The 19,058-nt window shown below is 38.0% G+C and overlaps 1 protein-coding gene across 1 annotated transcript in view; it reads left to right on the plus strand.

Annotated features, from left to right (window-relative positions):
• MTBP (MDM2 binding protein) overlaps window positions 1–19,058 on the plus strand; it is a 97,594-nt gene that overhangs the window by 54,550 nt on the left and 23,986 nt on the right. Inside the window, exons 15-17 of the mRNA XM_049772886.1 lie at window positions 4,418–4,535; window positions 10,074–10,226; window positions 14,228–14,323. Of these exons, the coding sequence (XP_049628843.1) occupies window positions 4,418–4,535; window positions 10,074–10,226; window positions 14,228–14,323 (367 nt within the window). The remainder of the gene's footprint in view (window positions 1–4,417; window positions 4,536–10,073; window positions 10,227–14,227; window positions 14,324–19,058) is intronic.

Raw genomic sequence — 19,058 nt, forward strand, 5'->3', positions numbered from 1 at the left:
TTTCCTCTCAGTACTGCTTTTGCTGTGTCCCATAAGTTCTGAGAGTTTGTGTCTTTATTGTCATTTGTTTCCAGGAACCTTTTTATTTCCTCCTTGATTTCATCTCGAACCCACTGGTTATTGAGCATGAGGCTGTTTAACTTCCAGGTGTTAAAGTGTTTCTTCTGAGTCCCTTTGGAGTTCACAAATAATTTCAGAGCCTTGTGGTCAGCGAAGGTAGTCTGCAAAATTTCTATCCTCTTGATCTTATGGAGGTATGTTTTATGTGCCAGCATGTAGTCTATCCTGGAGAATGTCCCATGTACATTGGAGAAGAATGTGTATCCAGGTTTCTGGGGATGGAGTGTCCTATATATATCCACTAGGCCTCTTTCTTCCATTTCTCTCCTCAGGTCTAGTATATTCTTGTTGGGTTTCCGTCTGGTTGACCTGTCCAGTGTTGACAAAGCCGTGTTAAGGTCCCCCACAATTATTGTGTTGTTGATATTATTTTTCAGATTTGTCAACAGTTGTATTAAATATTTTGCTGGCCCCTCATTCGGTGCATATATGTTTAGGAGAGTGAATTCTTCCTGCTCTACGTACCCCTTGATTAATATAAAATGTCCGTCTTTGTCCCTTACAACCTTCCTGAGTATAAAGTTTGCATTATCTGATATTAGTATGGCCACTCCAGCTTTTTTATGGGTGTTGTTTGCTTGGATAATTTTTCTCCAGCCTTTTATTTTGAGTCTATGTTTGTTCTGACTATTCAGGTGCGTTTCTTGTAGGCAGCAGAAGGTTGGATTGAGTTTTTTGATCCATTTAGCCACTCTGTGTCTCTTAACTGGTGCATTTAGTCCATTGACGTTGAGAGAAAGAATTGTCCTGGGATTTAACGCCATCTTTATTTCAAAATTTGGTGTGTCTTTTGGGTAGTCTTGTCTTAGATTAGGTCTTTCAGTTTTTCTCTTAAGACTGGTTTTGTGTCTGTGAAGTTTCTGAGCTGTTTTTTGTCTGTGAAACCATGTATTCTTCCATCAAACCGGAAAGTGAGTTTTGCTGGGTATAGTATTCTGGGTGAAGCATTCATTTCATTCAGTCTTGTCACAATATCCCACCACTGCTTTCTGGCATTGAGCGTTTCTGGTGACAGGTCTGCTGTAAACCTCAGGGAAGCTTGCTTGAACATGATTTCCCCTTTTGATCTTGCTGTTTTCAGAATTCTGTCTCTATCTGTGGGATTTGTCATTGTGACTAGGATGTGTCTTGGGGTGGTTTTTCTGGGGTCTCTTTTGGTTGGTACTCTTCGGGCATGCAGGATTTGATCACATATATTCTTTAGCTCTGGAAGTTTCTCTTTAATGATGTTCTTGACCATTGATTCTTCCTGGAAATTTTCTTCCTGGGTCTCTGGGACTCCAATGATTCTTAAGTTGTTTCTGTTGATCTTATCATAGACTTCTATTTTCGTCTGTTCCCATTCTTTGACTAATTTTTCCATTGTCTGCTCATTTGCTTTAAGTTTTTTGTCCAATCTCTCCTGCTGTATGGAATTGTTATGTATCTCATCTTCCACAGCACCAAGTCTATTCTCAGCTTCTGATACCCTGTCCCAGAGCTTATCCATTTTGTCATTCACTTCGTTTACTGAGTTTTTCAGGCCTGTTAGTTGACATGTTATTTCAGTTTGGAGTTTTGTCATTTCTGCCTTCATATTTTCTTGGTTCTTATTAGTGTTCTGTTCAACTCGATCCATGGTTTCTTGGAGTCTGTTGAGCACCTTCCATATTGCTAGTCTAAAGTCCTTATCTGAGAGGTTGATTAGTTGTTCAGTCATTATCTGGTCCTCAGAATTGTCATCTTCATTCTCTATGTCTGATGCTGGCCTGCGTTGTTTCCCCATTGTCACACTTGTATTGTGGGTTTTTCTACGTGTTGTGGTGGTATTCATTGTCTATATGATGTAGGCAGCACACTCCTCTGGTTCCTCCCTTTCTGGATGGGCTGACTTGCCTCTAAGGGAGGGGAGTCCTCCTTGGATGAAGCCTCACACTGGGTCAAATCTTAGGCCCGAGCATGCAACAGAGAAGACAGTCCAGAGAGAAATGTGTGCTTCTGTGATATAGCACCGTTCTTAGTGTGATTTTTCCTTCTTGTTGCAATGGAGTTCTTTCCGTAGAAAGAGTGCACGGCCGCGTAGCGAAGCGGAGTGGCCGTGCTCCTCTGAGCCTCTTTTTGCCCCACTCGCAAGAGTTTCACGCAAGAGGACAGTAGACAGACATAGACAGGTCACACTCACAGTCTTTCACAGTTGAGCCCCACTGGGCCGGTGTACTTTCGCGGATTTTCCCCGCCTGGTGTCACACACAGGGAGCCGGGTTTTGCAAAGCTTAGCCGGTTTTTATGCTCTGAAGTCCCTCCCTGAAAATGGCGTCTGGGCGAGCGAGGTTTCTGGAGGCTCTTTTTGCCCCACTCGCAAGAGTTTCACGCAAGAGGACAGTAGACAGACATAGACAGGTCACACTCACAGTCTTTCACAGTTGAGCCCCACTGGGCCGGTGTACTTTCGCGGATTTTCCCCGCCTGGTGTCACACACGGGGAGCCGGGTTTTGCAAAGCTTAGCCGGTTTTTATGCTCTGAAGTCCCTCCCTGAAAATGGCGTCTGGGCGAGCGAGGTTTCTGGAGGCTCTTTTTGCCCCACTCGCAAGAGTTTCACGCAAGAGGACAGTAGACAGACATAGACAGGTCACACTCACAGTCTTTCACAGTTGAGCCCCACTGGGCCGGTGTACTTTCGCGGATTTTCCCCGCCTGGTGTCACACACAGGGAGCCCTACCTATAGTATTTGTATTAGTCATAAAATGACATTTAATGTTAGTGGTTTACTTGCCAATGCATGTATTGAGGTATCCTGTATTAGAGAACCTTTAAATTAATAATCAAATAAGCATCTTAGTGAATAATTTCTAAAATATCCTTTATCTGAAGACAGAAAATTATTGTAGTAATGTAATTTTGAAAATGAGGTCATCTCTTTGGAATTTTCTAGATACAAGTGGCATTCCTATTTACAGTCTGAAAATCACAGAGTATACTCAATATATTCTACAGAGTTGCTTAATATAATTTCTCAAATTTCACGAAAATTATGAGTTAAATTTTTATTCTTTCAATTTTACAATGCTAATTTTTCTAAATTTCTTGTAAGTTTGCTTAAGAGAGGATAGTATAATAAAGTATGCAACCTAGGTGGGTTTTTTGTTTGTTTTGTTGGGAGGGGCATCCACTCCTGGCTCTGTGCTCAGGAATCACTCCTGGCTGGGTTCCGGGGACCACATAATACTGGGGATTGAAGCCAGGTTGACTGCATACAAGATAAGCATCCTATCCTCTGTACTCTTGGTCTAGCCCCATCCAAAAGTATTTTATGGCATTTTATATTGTTTAGGCAATCAAACATATTACAATAATAGATCCCCGAGGTACATATTTTTAAGTATAATTTAGCATGGCTTTATAGTCACGTATGCATGCTTATGTGATTATATCTTTATATAGTATATACATAGAGAACACATATATACTGTATATACTCGAGTATAAGCTGAGTTTTTCTGGCATAAAATCTGTGCCAAAAAGCTCTAACTTGACTTATACCCGGGTCATACAGGTTATTTGATTTGGTGCATGCGCACCGAATCAAATGCACGTAGTCTCTGGTCTCTGGTCGTCTTCCTGTCTGCTGGAGGGGGCGGTGCTTCAGCTCAGTCCACAAGTCGCGGCTCAGTTGAATAGCTAGGCAGCTGAAGTGAACTGGATGCCACTGAACTAGTTAACCCACAATATTGTGTGCTTTGTATGAGACCGACAGCAGCGATGATGATATCTGCGAACTCAGTGATGCTGACACTGTCTATGCTGATACCCTCACATCAGATATAGCTGAAGCTCTATTTGGACATACAGATGAGGAAGAGAGGAATCCAGTTTTGAATGTTTTTAACCTTTGATTTAGCTTGTTTACCTGTTAAGCTATGATTTTCTGCACTTTATTTTAAGTTTTAAAGTTATGGTTGCTAGTTTACAGTTTTTCTTTAGCAATAAATATTGAAAAACATTAAAGTACTGATTCCTCGATTACTGTAATTGTTTGGGTATATATTTTTATTTTTGAAACTTGCCAGTGGCTGCTGCATTTTCCACCTCGACTTTTATACTCGAGTCACCCAGTTTATAGGGTAAAATTGGGTGGTCAACTTATACTCAAGACGGCTTATACTCGAGTGTATACGATATATTTGTATAAAGATGTGTATATTATATATGTATGTGTATATTATATGTGTATATGTATACTTGTATAAATTTTGATATAGCAAAATTCAATATGTCAGTACATTTTGGACTTATTTGGTTTTCTTTCTCTCTTTTAGATTTTAGTCCAGTAGAACCTGTTTCATCAAATCTAATGGAGATCAAGCCCTTGGAATGGCCAGAAAGGCATGTTCTTCAGAATCTGGAAACTTTTGAGAAAGCCAAACAAAAAACAAGGTAACATTTCAATAATTCAGACTCGTATTTGTTTTTGTTTATTTTTTTAAGGTAAGATATAACTGACACGATAGTATATTTTAAGTGCAAAGCATAATGATTTGATACTTTCAGCTACTACAGAATGAGCCCCACAGTAATCAAGTTTATGTTCTTTACTCCATATTTGTTTTATTCATCTCTATTTGTTTGTCATTGGCTTGTCATTGACTTGCAATACTAGAGGATTTCAGGAGTATAGTGTCACACTTTTCTGTGTATACAATCTTTCCCCATCACCACTAAAGTTCTAGTGTCTTCTCCTTATCACAAAGATTGCACTACCCATCTCTCTTACTTTCTTCCTATTTCCCTTCAGCAAGTCCTTTAGCTTGTATTGACTCTAAGAGTTTTATTATTATATTTAATTTGCATTTGTTAATAACATAGTACGCAGGTGTAAATTTATCTAGTAACTGTCTTTCACTTCCTGACTTATTTAATAACAGTATTAGGGGACAGAGAGGGGTCTCACAAGCACTGTTCAGGACACATATCCTGGCAATTAATCTGTCAGCCTAGCCTAGTTTAATGCAAGGACTGGAGGATGCAATACTGCTTGAGTATGTATAAAAAAAAAAAAGAAATTGTGGAAGAGTCAGGAAGATGAGGGAAATTATTCTTTTTAAAGTCACTGTAAATTGTTTCTGTGGAACATTCTTATAGATTTCTTAGATGAGTTTAAGCAGTATATTTGGTTTGAGTTTTTTGTTTGCTTTAGGGAGGTTTGGGGCTTTAGGACATATCTGTAGTGCTCAGGGGTGCTTCTGGCAGTGCTTATGCAAACTATATGGCACTGGTAATAGGCTTCCTACATGCAGAGCTGGCACTCAACCTGCTGAACTTTCTCTCAGTCCAATTTTTCATTTAATCACTTATGGAACAGACACTACAAGTTAACAGAAAAGCCCAAATATATTCTCACAGTATCTTTTCAACAAATGAGAAGAAAGTTTTGTATTCAGTTTCCTTTTTTTTTTCTGATCCACTACTCAAAAAGTGCAGCACTCGGGATGTAACTAAGGAAAGGGGAGAATTCAGCTCCCTTAGATATTTGGAAATATTCCAAATATTGAAAATGACAGTTTCATTTTTTAATTTGATTGTTGATAGCATTTGCCACTTTTAACAGTTTGCTCAGATATATCAGAAAATATCTGTTGAGCACCATCTGTTTATTAGTCGGGCTCTGCTTTTAAAGTTCATCTTCAGTGGGGGAGAGAGATGGTAAACAGAAAACAAGGGAGTAGGGCCAGTGATGTAGCTGAGCCAAAAAAACATTTACTTGTATGTTTGAAGTCCTTGGCTCAGTCAGTCCCTAGCACCACAAACAATAAATACACAAATAAAAAGTCAAGATAAATAAATAAAAGTCAAGATAAGTAAATACAAGAATTAACTATTATATTACTTCCTGGACTGTAGGAATAGTAGCATGATAGTTTGCCTCGCACATGCCAGACTTTATTTTTTATCCCTGGCATTCAGTATGAGTCCTGCATGTAGTGATCCCAGGGCACAGAGCCAGGAGTAAACCCCAAGCAGTATCAAAAGTGGCCCCAAAGCCAAAATAAAAATGACTATTGTAATGAGTGAAATCATCAACAGAAAAGTGGACTGGCATTATTTGCTGAGGAAAATGAAGTGGTGCTAACTCAGATGAAGGCAGGAGGGGATCTTTGAGAAGGTTCTATTTGGATTTAAACTGAGATCTTCTAAGTCAGAATAATGACTTTGAGGTATTACGTTTTGTGTGTGTGTGTGTGTGTGTGTGTGTGTGTGTGTGAGAGAGAGAGAGAGAGAGAGAGAGAGAGAGAGAGAGAGAGAGAGAGAGAGAGAGAGAGAGAGAGAGAGAGATCTTCTAATTCAGAATAATGACTTTGAGGTATTACTATGTGTGTGTGTGTGTGTGTGTGTGTGTGTGTGTGTGTGTGTGTGTGTGTGTGAATTGCTCCTGGCAGGCACAGGGATGCTGGGATTTTTGCATGAAAGGCAAACGCCTTACCTCCATGCTATCTCTCTGGCCCTTATGTTTATTTTTTTAAGCTCATTGATAATTTTTAAGGCTTTTTTTTTATAACAGTGGTGTGATCTGATTTTGCAAGGTAACTTTTATTCTTATGTGGCAATTAAGTTGTAGGAGCAAAATATTAAGAGCAAAGATACCCTGTTCCTCTTTCGTGCCAATTAAGTAGATTTTTCTATGGATTGAGAGATTTCTAAGAAGGCTAGTTTAGGATTCATTTTGAAGCTAAATTGTAATTTTAAAAAAATCTGTGATTGAATGGATCAGATATAGATGACAGATAAAAAATAGATAATTTAGATAGATAATTTAGTTTTCTAGCTTAAACAGTAGGATGAACACTGGGAAATGCTCTATTATTCCTTTCATAATATTCTTCCCTTCATTTTCTATTCCTCCCCCCACTCTGAAATATCTGTTTTAGAATTTCTGGAGTAGGAATTTTTTCTTTCTTTCAAATTTTATTTTTCTCTCAGTAAACTGTCTCTTCCTGCTCTGAGTTGTAAAATTTTCCCCCAATCTTTGCTTTCACTTTTGGTAATATTTTTGACTGTTGTATATTCAGTACCTAAATTTTTTTAGTTTTCTACTCTTATCTTTTTTTCTCCCTCCCTCCCATCTTTTTTTTAAATAGCAACTCATTTTATTTATTGAGATGATACTCTAAGGATTAATTGGATGTTTCATATAACTTGTCTTATCTGTTCCTTGAATTATCTCATAAATTTTTTAGTTTGGTATTTCTCTCCTCATATATTGTGGGCTTTTTATTTAATCAAAGAATATATCTTGAGGGGCTGGAGAGGTGGCGTTAGAGGTAAGGTGTCTGCCTTGCAAGCACTAGCCAAGTAAGGACCACTGTTCGATCGCCCGGCGTCCCATATGGTCCCCCCAAGCCAGGGGCAATTTCTGAGCGCTTAGCCAGGAGTAACCCCTGAGCATCAGATGGTTGTGGCCCCCCAAAAGAAACTTAAAGAAGAATATATCTTGATAGTATAGTTTGTCATTTTAGGTTTATTTAAATTGTATTGGTATGTGTGCATTCAGAATGAAAACAAGTTATGTAAAGTTAAGTAAAAACAAGTTTCTTCATTACATCTGACATGTAAAGGGATTAAGAATAATATTCATAAAGGAACTTACCTACATCCTGAATCACTGCTAGAAAATAGCTATGTAGAAATTCAATTAAACTCATAATGTAGTTTCTGAAAGTTCAGAGAAAATATTTTAGATTTTTTTTCTTGTTTGACTATTTTTTTAATTTTTTAATGATCTTTTAAAATTCAATTAAAGAACTGGGGGTCAGAGCAGTGGCACAAGCGGTAGGGTGTTGGCTTTGCATGCGCTAATCTAGGACAGATCTCGGTTCAATCCCCCAGCATCCCATATAGTCCCCTAAGCCAGGAGTGATTTCTGAGCACATAGCCGGGAGTAAACCTTGAGCATCACTGGGTGTGACCCCCCCCAAAAAATTTAATTAAAGAATTGTGATTTACAAAGTTATTGATAGTTGAGGTTAAGGCATATATGTTTCAATATCAGTCTCACCACTAGGATCAATCAACTCCCTCCCATAATAGATCACCCCCCCCACCCCCGTCCTGTCCCCACCCCTTCTCCTGCTGTTGCTACTAGACAGGCACATTAACAAAGTTTGGTGGTTGCAAACCACCACGTGTACAATGTGGTGGAATCTGTGCTTTGGATTTATGGCTAGGCCAGTCACCCCCATCACCAGTATAACAGACTCTTTGACCCCCTCATCTATTTCTTCCCTTTTCATATTCTTCCTTTCCACTTTGACTTCTTTCTTTCTCTGTCCTAAGCTCCAGAGTCAAGGATGATCTAAGTATCCCTCCCTTTTCAAGCTGGACTTTTCATTTTTTAGATTTATATTTTCTATTTAAAAATAAATTGAATAGGAAGGGACAGAGCATAGTTTGTACATGATTGGTCTTTAATGCACAGGCTTATGCCTAAAAACATGAGGTGAACATATTCATATAATTAGCAAAAATGCTTGATTTTGTTTGAATAACAGAATAAAGAAGAATTATAAAGTCATAGAAAGTCAGAATCATCATTCTCTGTGCAAGTTTTGAGAGGTTTTAATTTTGCTGTGGTAACAGCAATTGCATAATTTGTGACATAGTTTTGGTCAGATGTTTAGCATTCTCTGAAACTATTTTTGTCTTTCTAGTTCTAAATACTTTGGTGGAACTTGGGGTACGAGGTGTTATATAGAGAGTGATAGAGTAGAATTTGGAAATACAGTCTGTAGTGAGAAATCACAGTGCCTAATTAAGGGTCAATCTAGATCTGATGTTATTATTCTAGACATCTGCCTCACCCCTGTCTATAATGCAACCCAACCTGTTTTGATAATCTCTCTAACCAAAAAGTTGAAATAATGGTTTTTTTAGGCTTGCTAAGTACTTTCACTTTGCAAAGTACTCATTGTCTCAGTTATCAATTCATTTTAAGATATTTTATTTTCATTTTTACCCAACGGAATTTTGTGAGGATTGAGAATTTATATTCTGACCGAAGCAGTGGTGCAAGCAGTAGGGCATTTGCTTTACATGCACTAACCTAGGATGGTCCTCTGTTCAATCCCCCAGTGTCCTGTATGGTCCTTCAAGCCATGAGCGATTTCTGAGTGCATAGCCAGGAGTAACTCCTGAGCATCACCAGGTGTGGCCCAAAAACAAACAAACAAGCAAAAAAAGAACTTATATTCTATATAAAGTGTCCTGAAAGTATAAAATTGTTCTCACATTATAATAACAATTCGGTGCTTACTCATCATGTCAGTATCATGTGTAGAAAAGACCTTGGAGAAATATCTGATGACTATCTCATTCCATGCTTACTCTTCAAGTTAATCTTTCAAGTTCATATAAATTTGGAATGTGTAATCTCTGCTCTCAGGATTTAAAATTCTAAGGTATTTCAGAACGTACAAAAGAGATTAGATTAAACTTTATAAAATTGATTGTTTCACACTGCTAAATAATTATTCATATTGTAATCAATAAAGAAACACACATGAGTCAGGAGGTAGCTTAAAGGACTGAGTGCATTCTTTGCATGCAAATGACCCAGGTTTGATCCTCACCCCACATGATCTAAAGAGCATTGCCCTAAGTAAAACCTGAGCACAGAACTGAGAGTAACCCCTGACTACTACTGATTGTGGCCCTAAACTCTTTTGACCCCAAATAATGTTTTTTTTTAGGTAAGTAGGGACATTGCTGTTTGCTGCAGGGTAACTTCAAATTTATTTATTGTGATCTCAGGAAAATTTTTTAAAATATAATTAGTAAATTATTCGCAATTTTTTTCTCTATAAATGTGCGTGTTTTCAATTTGCTTTGCATGTTTTTCTGGTTGCTGCTAAGGTAAGCTTTTCTTGATTGTGGTAACTTAAACTTCAAGTTTAATAAAACTGCTTAATGTTATTTTCACAGATCTGGTTCATTCCCTCGTACATCTGAACAGTTACTGGGCCACAAAGAGGGTCCAAGGGATTCTGTCCCATTAGATGCTAAAGAATTGCTGAAATTTTTCACCTCAGATGGATTACCAATTGGAGAGTTACAACCTTTACAGATTCAAAAGGGGTGAGTTGAGGCTGGAGTAATATTATCACTCGGGTGGAGTTTTTGCCTTACACACAAGCGACAAAGTATAGAGTCAGAATTAAGTCCTGAGCACAGTTGTGTGTGGCTCATAAAACAGAGAGAAATAATTGGAAAAAAAAAAAAGAAAAAGTAATCATGGAGCCTAAGAGATAGTACAATGGATAAGGCACTTATCTTACACAGGACTACCCAGGTTTAATCTCCCCAGAAACCTCTTTCTCCTGGGTTGCTGAGCACAGAGCCAGGACTAAGCCATGATCACATCAGGTATGATCCAAAAACCAAAACCAAACAAAACAAAAAAAAATGGGAGTGAGTTAATGATCTTAACGTTCCCAGTAAATTTTTTAAAATCAGTTGTTATATACATAGCCTCTAATTTTTCCTGTTAATGGATGTTCATGTAGGCAGAACTTGCAGGTTTGATCCCATTATTGAAATTGGCCTTAATTCTCACATTTAGCCTGAGCTAAGTGCTTTCCTGTTTTATGGTACTCAATGACTATAAGGGAAACAGGAATAATAAAAAGCAAGCAAATCTTTACCTTTTAGAAGTCCCTAGCATTTACATTCAAAGTACAGTGCTTCCTACCATCCCCCACCATCCTCAATTTTGGGGCCACATCAGTGGTGCTGAGGGCTTACTCCTGGTTTTCGTGCTCGAGTCACTGCTGGTTATGCTTGGTGAATCACATGTGTTGTTGGGGATCAAACGGGTAGCCACATGCAAGGGTACTATTTCCCTGGCCCCAAGACAATACTATTGTAAAAGAATCAATATAATTGTACTTGCAAATATTTTTTTTTTTTTTTTGGTTTTTGGGTCACACCCGGCGGTGCTCAGGGGTTACTCCTGGCTGTCTGCTCAGAAATAGCTCCTGGCAGGCATGGGGGACCATATGGGACACCGGGATTCGAACCAACCACCTTTGGTCCTGGATCGGCTATTTGCCAGGCAAACGCCGCTGTGCTATCTCTCCGGGCCCACTTGCAAATATTTTGTTTTAATATTTATTATATTCACACTGGTTTTGATTTTATGGTACTTTACTAATCATATCTTATAATAAATATATATACAGGCTCTTACTGTAAAAGATTAGGGAAGTGTAATGAAAAGTGTGTGCTGTGTGTGTGTTTGTATGTGTGTGTGTGTGTGTGTGTGTGTGTGTGTGTGTGTGTGTGTGTGTGTGTGTGTGTGTGTGTGTGTGGTGTGTGGTGATGTGGTGATGGTGGTACTAGGGATCTAGGCCACATCACATACAAATCTTGCATTCTATCACTAAGTCACATCCCCAACACTAGAAAGGCTTTTGAAATTATGAAGTAAAAGTTCAGTATCTACATGACAATTTACAACTGATTTGACAATCTAAGACATTGTGTACTTAGCTTAAAAATACTGCGTGTTGGTGCCAGAGAGATAGCATGGAGGTGTAAGGCATTTGCTTTTCATGCAGAAGGTCATTGGTTTGAATCCCAGCATCCCATATGATTCCCGAGCCGAGCACTGTCGGTGTGACCCAAAAACCAAAAAAAAATAAATAAATAAATAAATACTGTGTGTTTCTGAGGTTGACTTAATTATGGGCAAAATTATGACACAAAATACTTGTGCATTTTAATAATTCACTCAGTATTTAGTTGTTATACATTCTTTTGAAACAAATCTCCCACCCTTAGGTCCTTAAAAATTACAGATCACTTACACTTACAGCACTTGGCTTGGTAAAATATTGAGTCTACATGTAAATTTTGCAAAGGATTTACTTGAAATTAATCATATCTCAGAAATCACGATAAAGTATAAATCCTTAGTGTGCTTGTGCAATAAAGACGTGAAGCAAATTTGAAAGCTTAAGCATCTTAGTAACTTGCTGTTAATGAAATTGTATGATGTGAGAATAATTTTTCTTTTTTAATAACTTTGAGAGATGGACACTGAGTGTAAAAGTGCATATTTGTGTGTGTTGTGTATATCAAGAAAATGAAGTCATGTATGTATTTTTTTAATAATTTAGTTTGGGACTATTCTTCCAAATCATGAGACATGAATTAGCTGTTAGATATATTTAATATTTACTTTTGCTGAATTATGTTTTACTTTTGGCTACTGTTTTGGACCAGAATGTCATTCTATATGCAGTTGTGCAAAAGGAAAGCATTTAATTACTTTTATAGGTCATAGGTGATTTATTTAGAAGCATTTTATTCAATTCTTGATTTAATGAAGAACTTTGTCACTATCAAATTTATCTCCTATTGCAGGGCAAGAGAGATAGTATAGCAGGTAAGGCACTTGTCTTGTATACAGCTAACTAGGGTTTAGTTCCTGTAACCCCTCAATTATGGTACCCTCAGAAGTGATTCCTGAGCACAGAGCCAGTAGTAAACCTTGATCACAGTCAATTGTAGCCCCAAACCTGTGTGTGTGTGTGTGTGTGTGTACATAAATCATCTATTTTTTCTATATCTATGTCTTGTCTATTAGTGTGAAGATTTAAGAATTAGTTGAGACAAGAATAAAGAACCTGTTTGTTCTCACTAAATAAAGGTCTATCTATATACAGAATGATCGGAAATGTATTAAAATACAATGACTCCTATGCATATGCCACATACATATTGACATTCAGAAAACATTTATTAAATAGTTTCCTTTTGAATGAACAATTGAGATTCAAATTAAGCAAAGTTGGGCATAGAAGACTGGAGCACACACTGCATGTGGAAGCCTTGGGCTCAGTCCCAGATCCACCTGTTTTCCCAGCACTACCAGGAGCAACGCACACTAAGGCAATAAGTAAAGCAAAGTGAAATTAGAAAAGGCTGCTGTTGGGGAGTAAAATAAGAAATGTAACATAACATGATAAAGGAATGAATTGCTATTTACCTAAAGAGTTCTCTATTAAAGTCATTTGTGTTTTTAATCAGTTGTCAAAATGCTAGAGTATGGCAACTTACCACCCTTACTTTCAGGTGGATTTCTTAGAATATAACTGGATTTTTTTTAGTCATTAGTTAATGTATTCTTTATTTTAATATCATTTCCAGTGCTTAATATAGTTCTCTAGATATTTTCATTGACAGGCAATTTTAGCTCCTAATGCCATACTAGAAAATATAATAGCAAATTTATTTTTGGAGGCTGCTTTTTGAGACACTTCTGCAAGTCTTTCTAAGTTTATGATCCTGGAATTGGTTATGTAAAAATTGCCATTGCATATTTCTTCTGTTTCCTTTTAAACTTTTGTGAGCTTCAGGAACACAATGAAGAATATATCAGGATAGTATTATTTGATCAATGTATATACCTTAGCCAAGAAGGAGAGACACTCAAAATAACCGGACAGTTTAATCTCGTCGCACTAACCTCCTTTTCCCTCAAGAGTTTGATACAGCCCAGTTCTTGGTGTGGCGGAATTGAGTGGGAACTTTTTATATGTTCTTGCCATATGATTAGTTCTAATGCCTGCTGATTGAAAACTAACTTCAGAAGAACTGAAGTCAGCTAGTCTTCATGTCCTCTGATATTTAAAGGATTGCTGACTCTTAAAGTAGCTGTCAAGATGACTTCATTTTGAGAAAAAAAAAAGTTGGATCTCTTTGTGTTATATTACAAAATAAATGCTTCTTTTATGACTAAAGATTTTAGTTGGCTTTAATTGCTTCCCTATAAAATAATAATGCCACTAAATGCATAAACATTTAATGTACCCAAAAAATCCTTCATTTCATTCACTTTTTGAATTTTGATTATAAGTCATATTTTTAGTCTCAATTTTTTCATTCCTGCTAACAGTTTGATGCAAGAAATTTAGAAAATTTCAGAAAGTTACACTTCCCAGAAACTTAATTTTTACTCATGGAAGTTTAAGTTGGGGAGTAGAAAATCAGATTCCAGGCATTAAAGCAACTTAACTTTATATGACTAAGTAAATTTTAAATATAAATGAAAACATTTATCTACTTACTTTCAGGGAAAAGTCTTTCATCTTAACACCAGAACTTAGTCCTCAGAAACTTCAGGGTTTGCCTTTTGAAAAAGCCTCCGTATGTCATTACCATGGAATTGAGTAAGTTTTGTTCTTCATATTTTATTTCTATGCCTGTTATAGACGCAGTTTCTGTAAAATGAGCATAAAGAAGCAATTGTGACAGTGGTAGAAACTGAGATCTAAAGCTATAAAGTATATTTTTAAAAAAGTATATACACAAGAATTTTGCTCCTGAAAAAATATTATTTAATGATTAATGAGCTAGAGATATATCTATACTTCTGGTCACATTAATATTCTCTGGTCCCTAATTACATTTTAATTGCTCAGAAGATATTAAGTGAAGTGTTTTTCTGTTTGTAATATGTTAATTGTATACACATTTTTGCTATTGTGGGGACCATACTCAGTCTGCTTAGTGCTCTGAAATACTCCTTGGTATATGAGCACTACAGCCATTCCCAGTGAGCATTGCAAACAGAAAATGCATGCATACTACAACTAAAGAATGAGACCCACTCTCTCCTCCTTTTTGTTGGTACATGTGCTACCACCACAGTTAACATGCAACTCTTGGTGAGTGCCCTAGTAAAATGTGCAAGTCCACAATCTGGTGTGCTTTCCCAGCAAGTTCCCTGGTGAAAAGGGCAAGTACTAATCATTACTGCAGCTAGGAGCAAGAACAGTTTTTCCAAAAGTAGGTGTTAGTGGACAGCTGGGACATTCTGTTTGGATTAGCTTATAAATGAATGTTCTTTTCATGCAGACTTTAAAAAAAATACTTTTTCACCACCCTTTACCAATTTTCCCATCACCAACATCCCCCATATCCCTCTTCACCCTGCCTGTCTCTGGGACAGGCATTCTGCCTCTCTCTCACTATCACTGTAATGGTAGTTATCAGTACGATTAATGTTCTAGTTGCACTTACTGCACTTAGTGGTAAGCTTCATATGGGCTGGTCCTCTTAAACCTCATCTTAGTTGTCTCTGGATATTTTCACCATACTGCCTGTTTTTTCTCATAACCCATACATGAGCAAAATTATTCAGTGACTATCCCTCTACCTCTAAATCATTTCACACAGCAAAATAATTGTCATGCCCACCTATGTATAGGCAATTTCGTGATTTCAATATTCCTAACATCTATGTAGTATTTCATTTTGTATATGTACCACAGTTTCTTTAGTCACTCATTTGTTGTTGAACACCTGGGTCGTTTCTAGGTTCTAGCTATTGTAAATATAGCTGCAGTGAACATAGGAGTGCAGTGGGCATTTTTGTATTGTGTTTTTATGTTCCTAGAATATGACCATAGGAGTGGCATTGCTGGATCGAATTAGAGCTCAATCTCTAGTTTTTTGAGGAATCTTTTCTAGAAAAGCTAGACTAGATGACTTTCCCACCAGCAGTGAAGGAGAATTCCTTTCTCCCCACATCCCTGCCAGCACTGATTGTCCTTTTTCCTTTTTGGTTTTTGGGTAACACCTGGCGGCTCTCAGGGGTTACTCCTAGTTCTGTGCTCAGAAATCGCTCCCGGCAGGCACAGTGGACCATATGGGATGCCGGGATTGGAACCACCGTCCCTCCTAGATTGGCTGCTTGCGAAGCTAATGCCCTACCGCTGTGCTATCTCTTCGGCCTCTGATAGTTCTTGTTCTTTGTGATGTGTGCCAGTCTTTGTGGCATGAAGTAGTACCTCATTGTTGTTTTGTTTGCATCTTCCTGATGATTAGTGATGTGGAGTATGGTTTAAAATTTTTTAAGAGTACAGAGCTTCTGTGTGTATAAGCCACACTATGTCCAGCCCCCAAAGTTCTAGTAGTGCCTCTTATCAGAATGATCCCCTTTGCCCATTCACTCCCCCTTCTCTGATTCTCAGAGACTTTTATGAGTTACATGTTTTTTTGTCAGTTCATTGGCTTTGCTTTCATATGTGAGTGACATCATTCAGCCAGATTGTCTTTCCCTTCCTGCTTTCTTCACTTAGCCTCATCCCTAACAACTCCATCCATTTTCTCAGAAAAGCATAGTTCCATCTTTTCAGTAGCTGAATAGTTTTTTTGTTTGTTTGTTTTTTACTGAGAATTTGTTTTTACCAGGACTTTATTCAGTCATCCATGGGCAGAAATCATATTTTGAATATTGTGAATAATGCTTTTGGGAACACGGGTGCAAATAGCCATTCAAATCATTGTTTTCTTATCCTCCAGATAAATGCTTCTAAGTAGTTTTGCTGGATCATATGGTATTTCATTTTCAGTCCTGTAAGAGAAACCCATACTGAAAAAAAAACTTTTTGTATTTGGTTTTTGGGCCATGCCTGGCTCTGCTTAACTATTCCTAGTGGAATGTGAGGTACCAGGAACAAACCCAGGCCTTCTGCATACAAAGCATGCACTCAGGTTATTGAGCCATCTCTCTAGTACCTGGAAAAAAACTTTATTTTTAAAGAATGAAACTGTATGCTTGAGTTTTGTCATTAAAGCAATCACATTGTCTTTTGATAAGTTGTGTATTTTAGACAAAAGATTGTGAAGGCCTAAATACTGTCAAGGGGCCAGAGAGATAATAGTGCAGTGGGTAGGGACTTGCACTCGCCCAAAGTGAGTTCACTTCTCAGCTCCAATGTGTTTCTTAGTTCACCAAAAGTGATTCCTTAACACAGAGCCAGGAAAAAACCCTGAGAACCAGTTGTCCCCCGCCCCCAAAAATGATACTGTCAAGATAATGAAAGTAGCAAAGTACAAACTTAAAAGCTATCTAAAGAATTTATAAAACCAATGAGACTTAAAGTTTGATAGTAGTGACAAAATATTCACTTTATTTTTAGCAGGAAAACTAGTCTTCCTATAAAATCAGATTCAAGGAAAAGATACTTGTTAACATCATTATATCCAGCCAATGAATTAAAATATTGAAAACTAAATGGCTTAAAAGAGTCATATCTGGGCCTGGAGAGATAGCACAGCGGCGTTTGCCTTGCAAGCAGCCGATCCAGGACCTAAGGTGGTTGGTTCGAATCCCGGTGTCCCATATGGTCCCTCATGCCTGCCAGGAGCTATTTCTGAGCAGACAGCCAGGAGTAATCCCTGAGCACTGCTGGGTATGGCCCAAAAACCAAAAAAATAAATAGATAAATAAAGTCATATCTATTGAAAGAAAACTAAAAGGAATTATTTTGTTACTGTATTGTTTTACCGAGAATAGATCTGAAAGATATTAGAAATAGTAGGTGAGGGTGCCAGAGAGATAGCATGGAGATAAGGTGTTTACTTTGCATGCAGAATGACGGTGGTTCGAATCCCGGCACCCCATATGGTCCCCTGAGCCTGCCAGGAGTGATTTCTGAGTGTAGAGCCAGGAGCAACCCCTGAGCACTGCTTGGCGTGACCCAAAAAACAAACAAACAAAAAGAAATAGTAGGTGAATTTAAAGGTGGCCAGTGATTTGTGTATATATTATATATATGTTATATATAGTATATATATATTTATATATAAAACACTTTTACTTTAAACCAACCACTTTTTGTTATTGCTTTTGGGTCACTCATGTCTATATACTCAGGGTTCATTCCGATAATGCTGGGGCAGCATTGTGGTGCTGGCTGACATTGGGGTCAGCTACATGCAAAGCAAGTATCTTCTTTCTAATCCAGCCACTCTTAAACAAAATAAAAAAAATTTTAAATAAAACTGTAACTATTAAAAGTAAAATTAGCATGATATATAGAATGGAAAAATCGCCATTATTTATAACATCTGATTTAATTAACTAATGAAAGATTAGTGATGTGGTGTCTGAGTGATAGTTCAGCGGGTAGGGTGTTTGCCTCACAAGATGCTGGCCCAGGTTCAAACCCCAGCATTCTATATGGTGACCAAACCCTCCAACAGTAATTCATGAGCCCAGAGTCATGAGTAACACAAGGGGGGGGGGGTTTCAGAGTGTTATTTAAAAGAAAAAACATTAGGATTCATGTCTAACTTTAAGGGGTTGATTACATTAATTAGAGTTTATTTTTAAAATAAAATTCTGTGGGGCCGGCATGGTGGCGCTAGAGGTAAGGTGTCTGCCTTGCCAGTGCTAGCCTAGGAGGGACTGTGGTTCAATCCCCTGGAGTCCCATATGGTCCCCCAAGCCAGGAGCAACTTCTGAGTGCATAGTCAGGAGTAACCCCTGAGCGTCACTGGGTGTGGCCCAAAAAGGAAAAAAAAATTCTGTATTACTACCAACATAGTTAAAATTACCAATACTAAAAAATATCTTCAAGTATATGGAACTCTCATACATTGCTATAGGGAGTTTCCATTAAGTTATATTCTTTAGAAAAGATCTGGGGGCCAGAGTGATAGGATAGCAGATAAGACACTTGCTTTGCATGCAACCAACCTAGGTTCAATCTGTGCCAGTACTGCTTTTGGTCAGAGAATCAGAGGATCACTGCCAAAGGTGATCTCTGAACACAGAGGCAGGAGTAAGCCCTGAGCACTGCTAGGTATGACCCCAGCTCCCATCCAAAATTTTTTCTTTAAAAAATGTCTTGCAGGGGCCGGGAAGGTGGCGCTAGAGGTAAGGTGTCTGCCTTGTAAGCGCTACCGTAGGACGGACCGCGGTTCGATCCCCTGGTCCCCTGGATCCATATGGTCCCCCCAAGCCAGGGGCGATTTCTGAGCGCATAGTCAAGAGTAACCCCTGAGCGTCAAACGGGTATGGCCCAAAAACCAAAAAAAAAAAAAAAAAAAAATGTCTTGCAGGTTTATACAAAACTAAACATTCCAATACTCCATGGTTCACAAATTCCATGT

The sequence above is a fragment of the Suncus etruscus genome, chromosome 5 (assembly GCF_024139225.1).
Source record: "Suncus etruscus isolate mSunEtr1 chromosome 5, mSunEtr1.pri.cur, whole genome shotgun sequence".
NCBI classification, from domain to species: Eukaryota; Metazoa; Chordata; class Mammalia; order Eulipotyphla; family Soricidae; genus Suncus; species Suncus etruscus.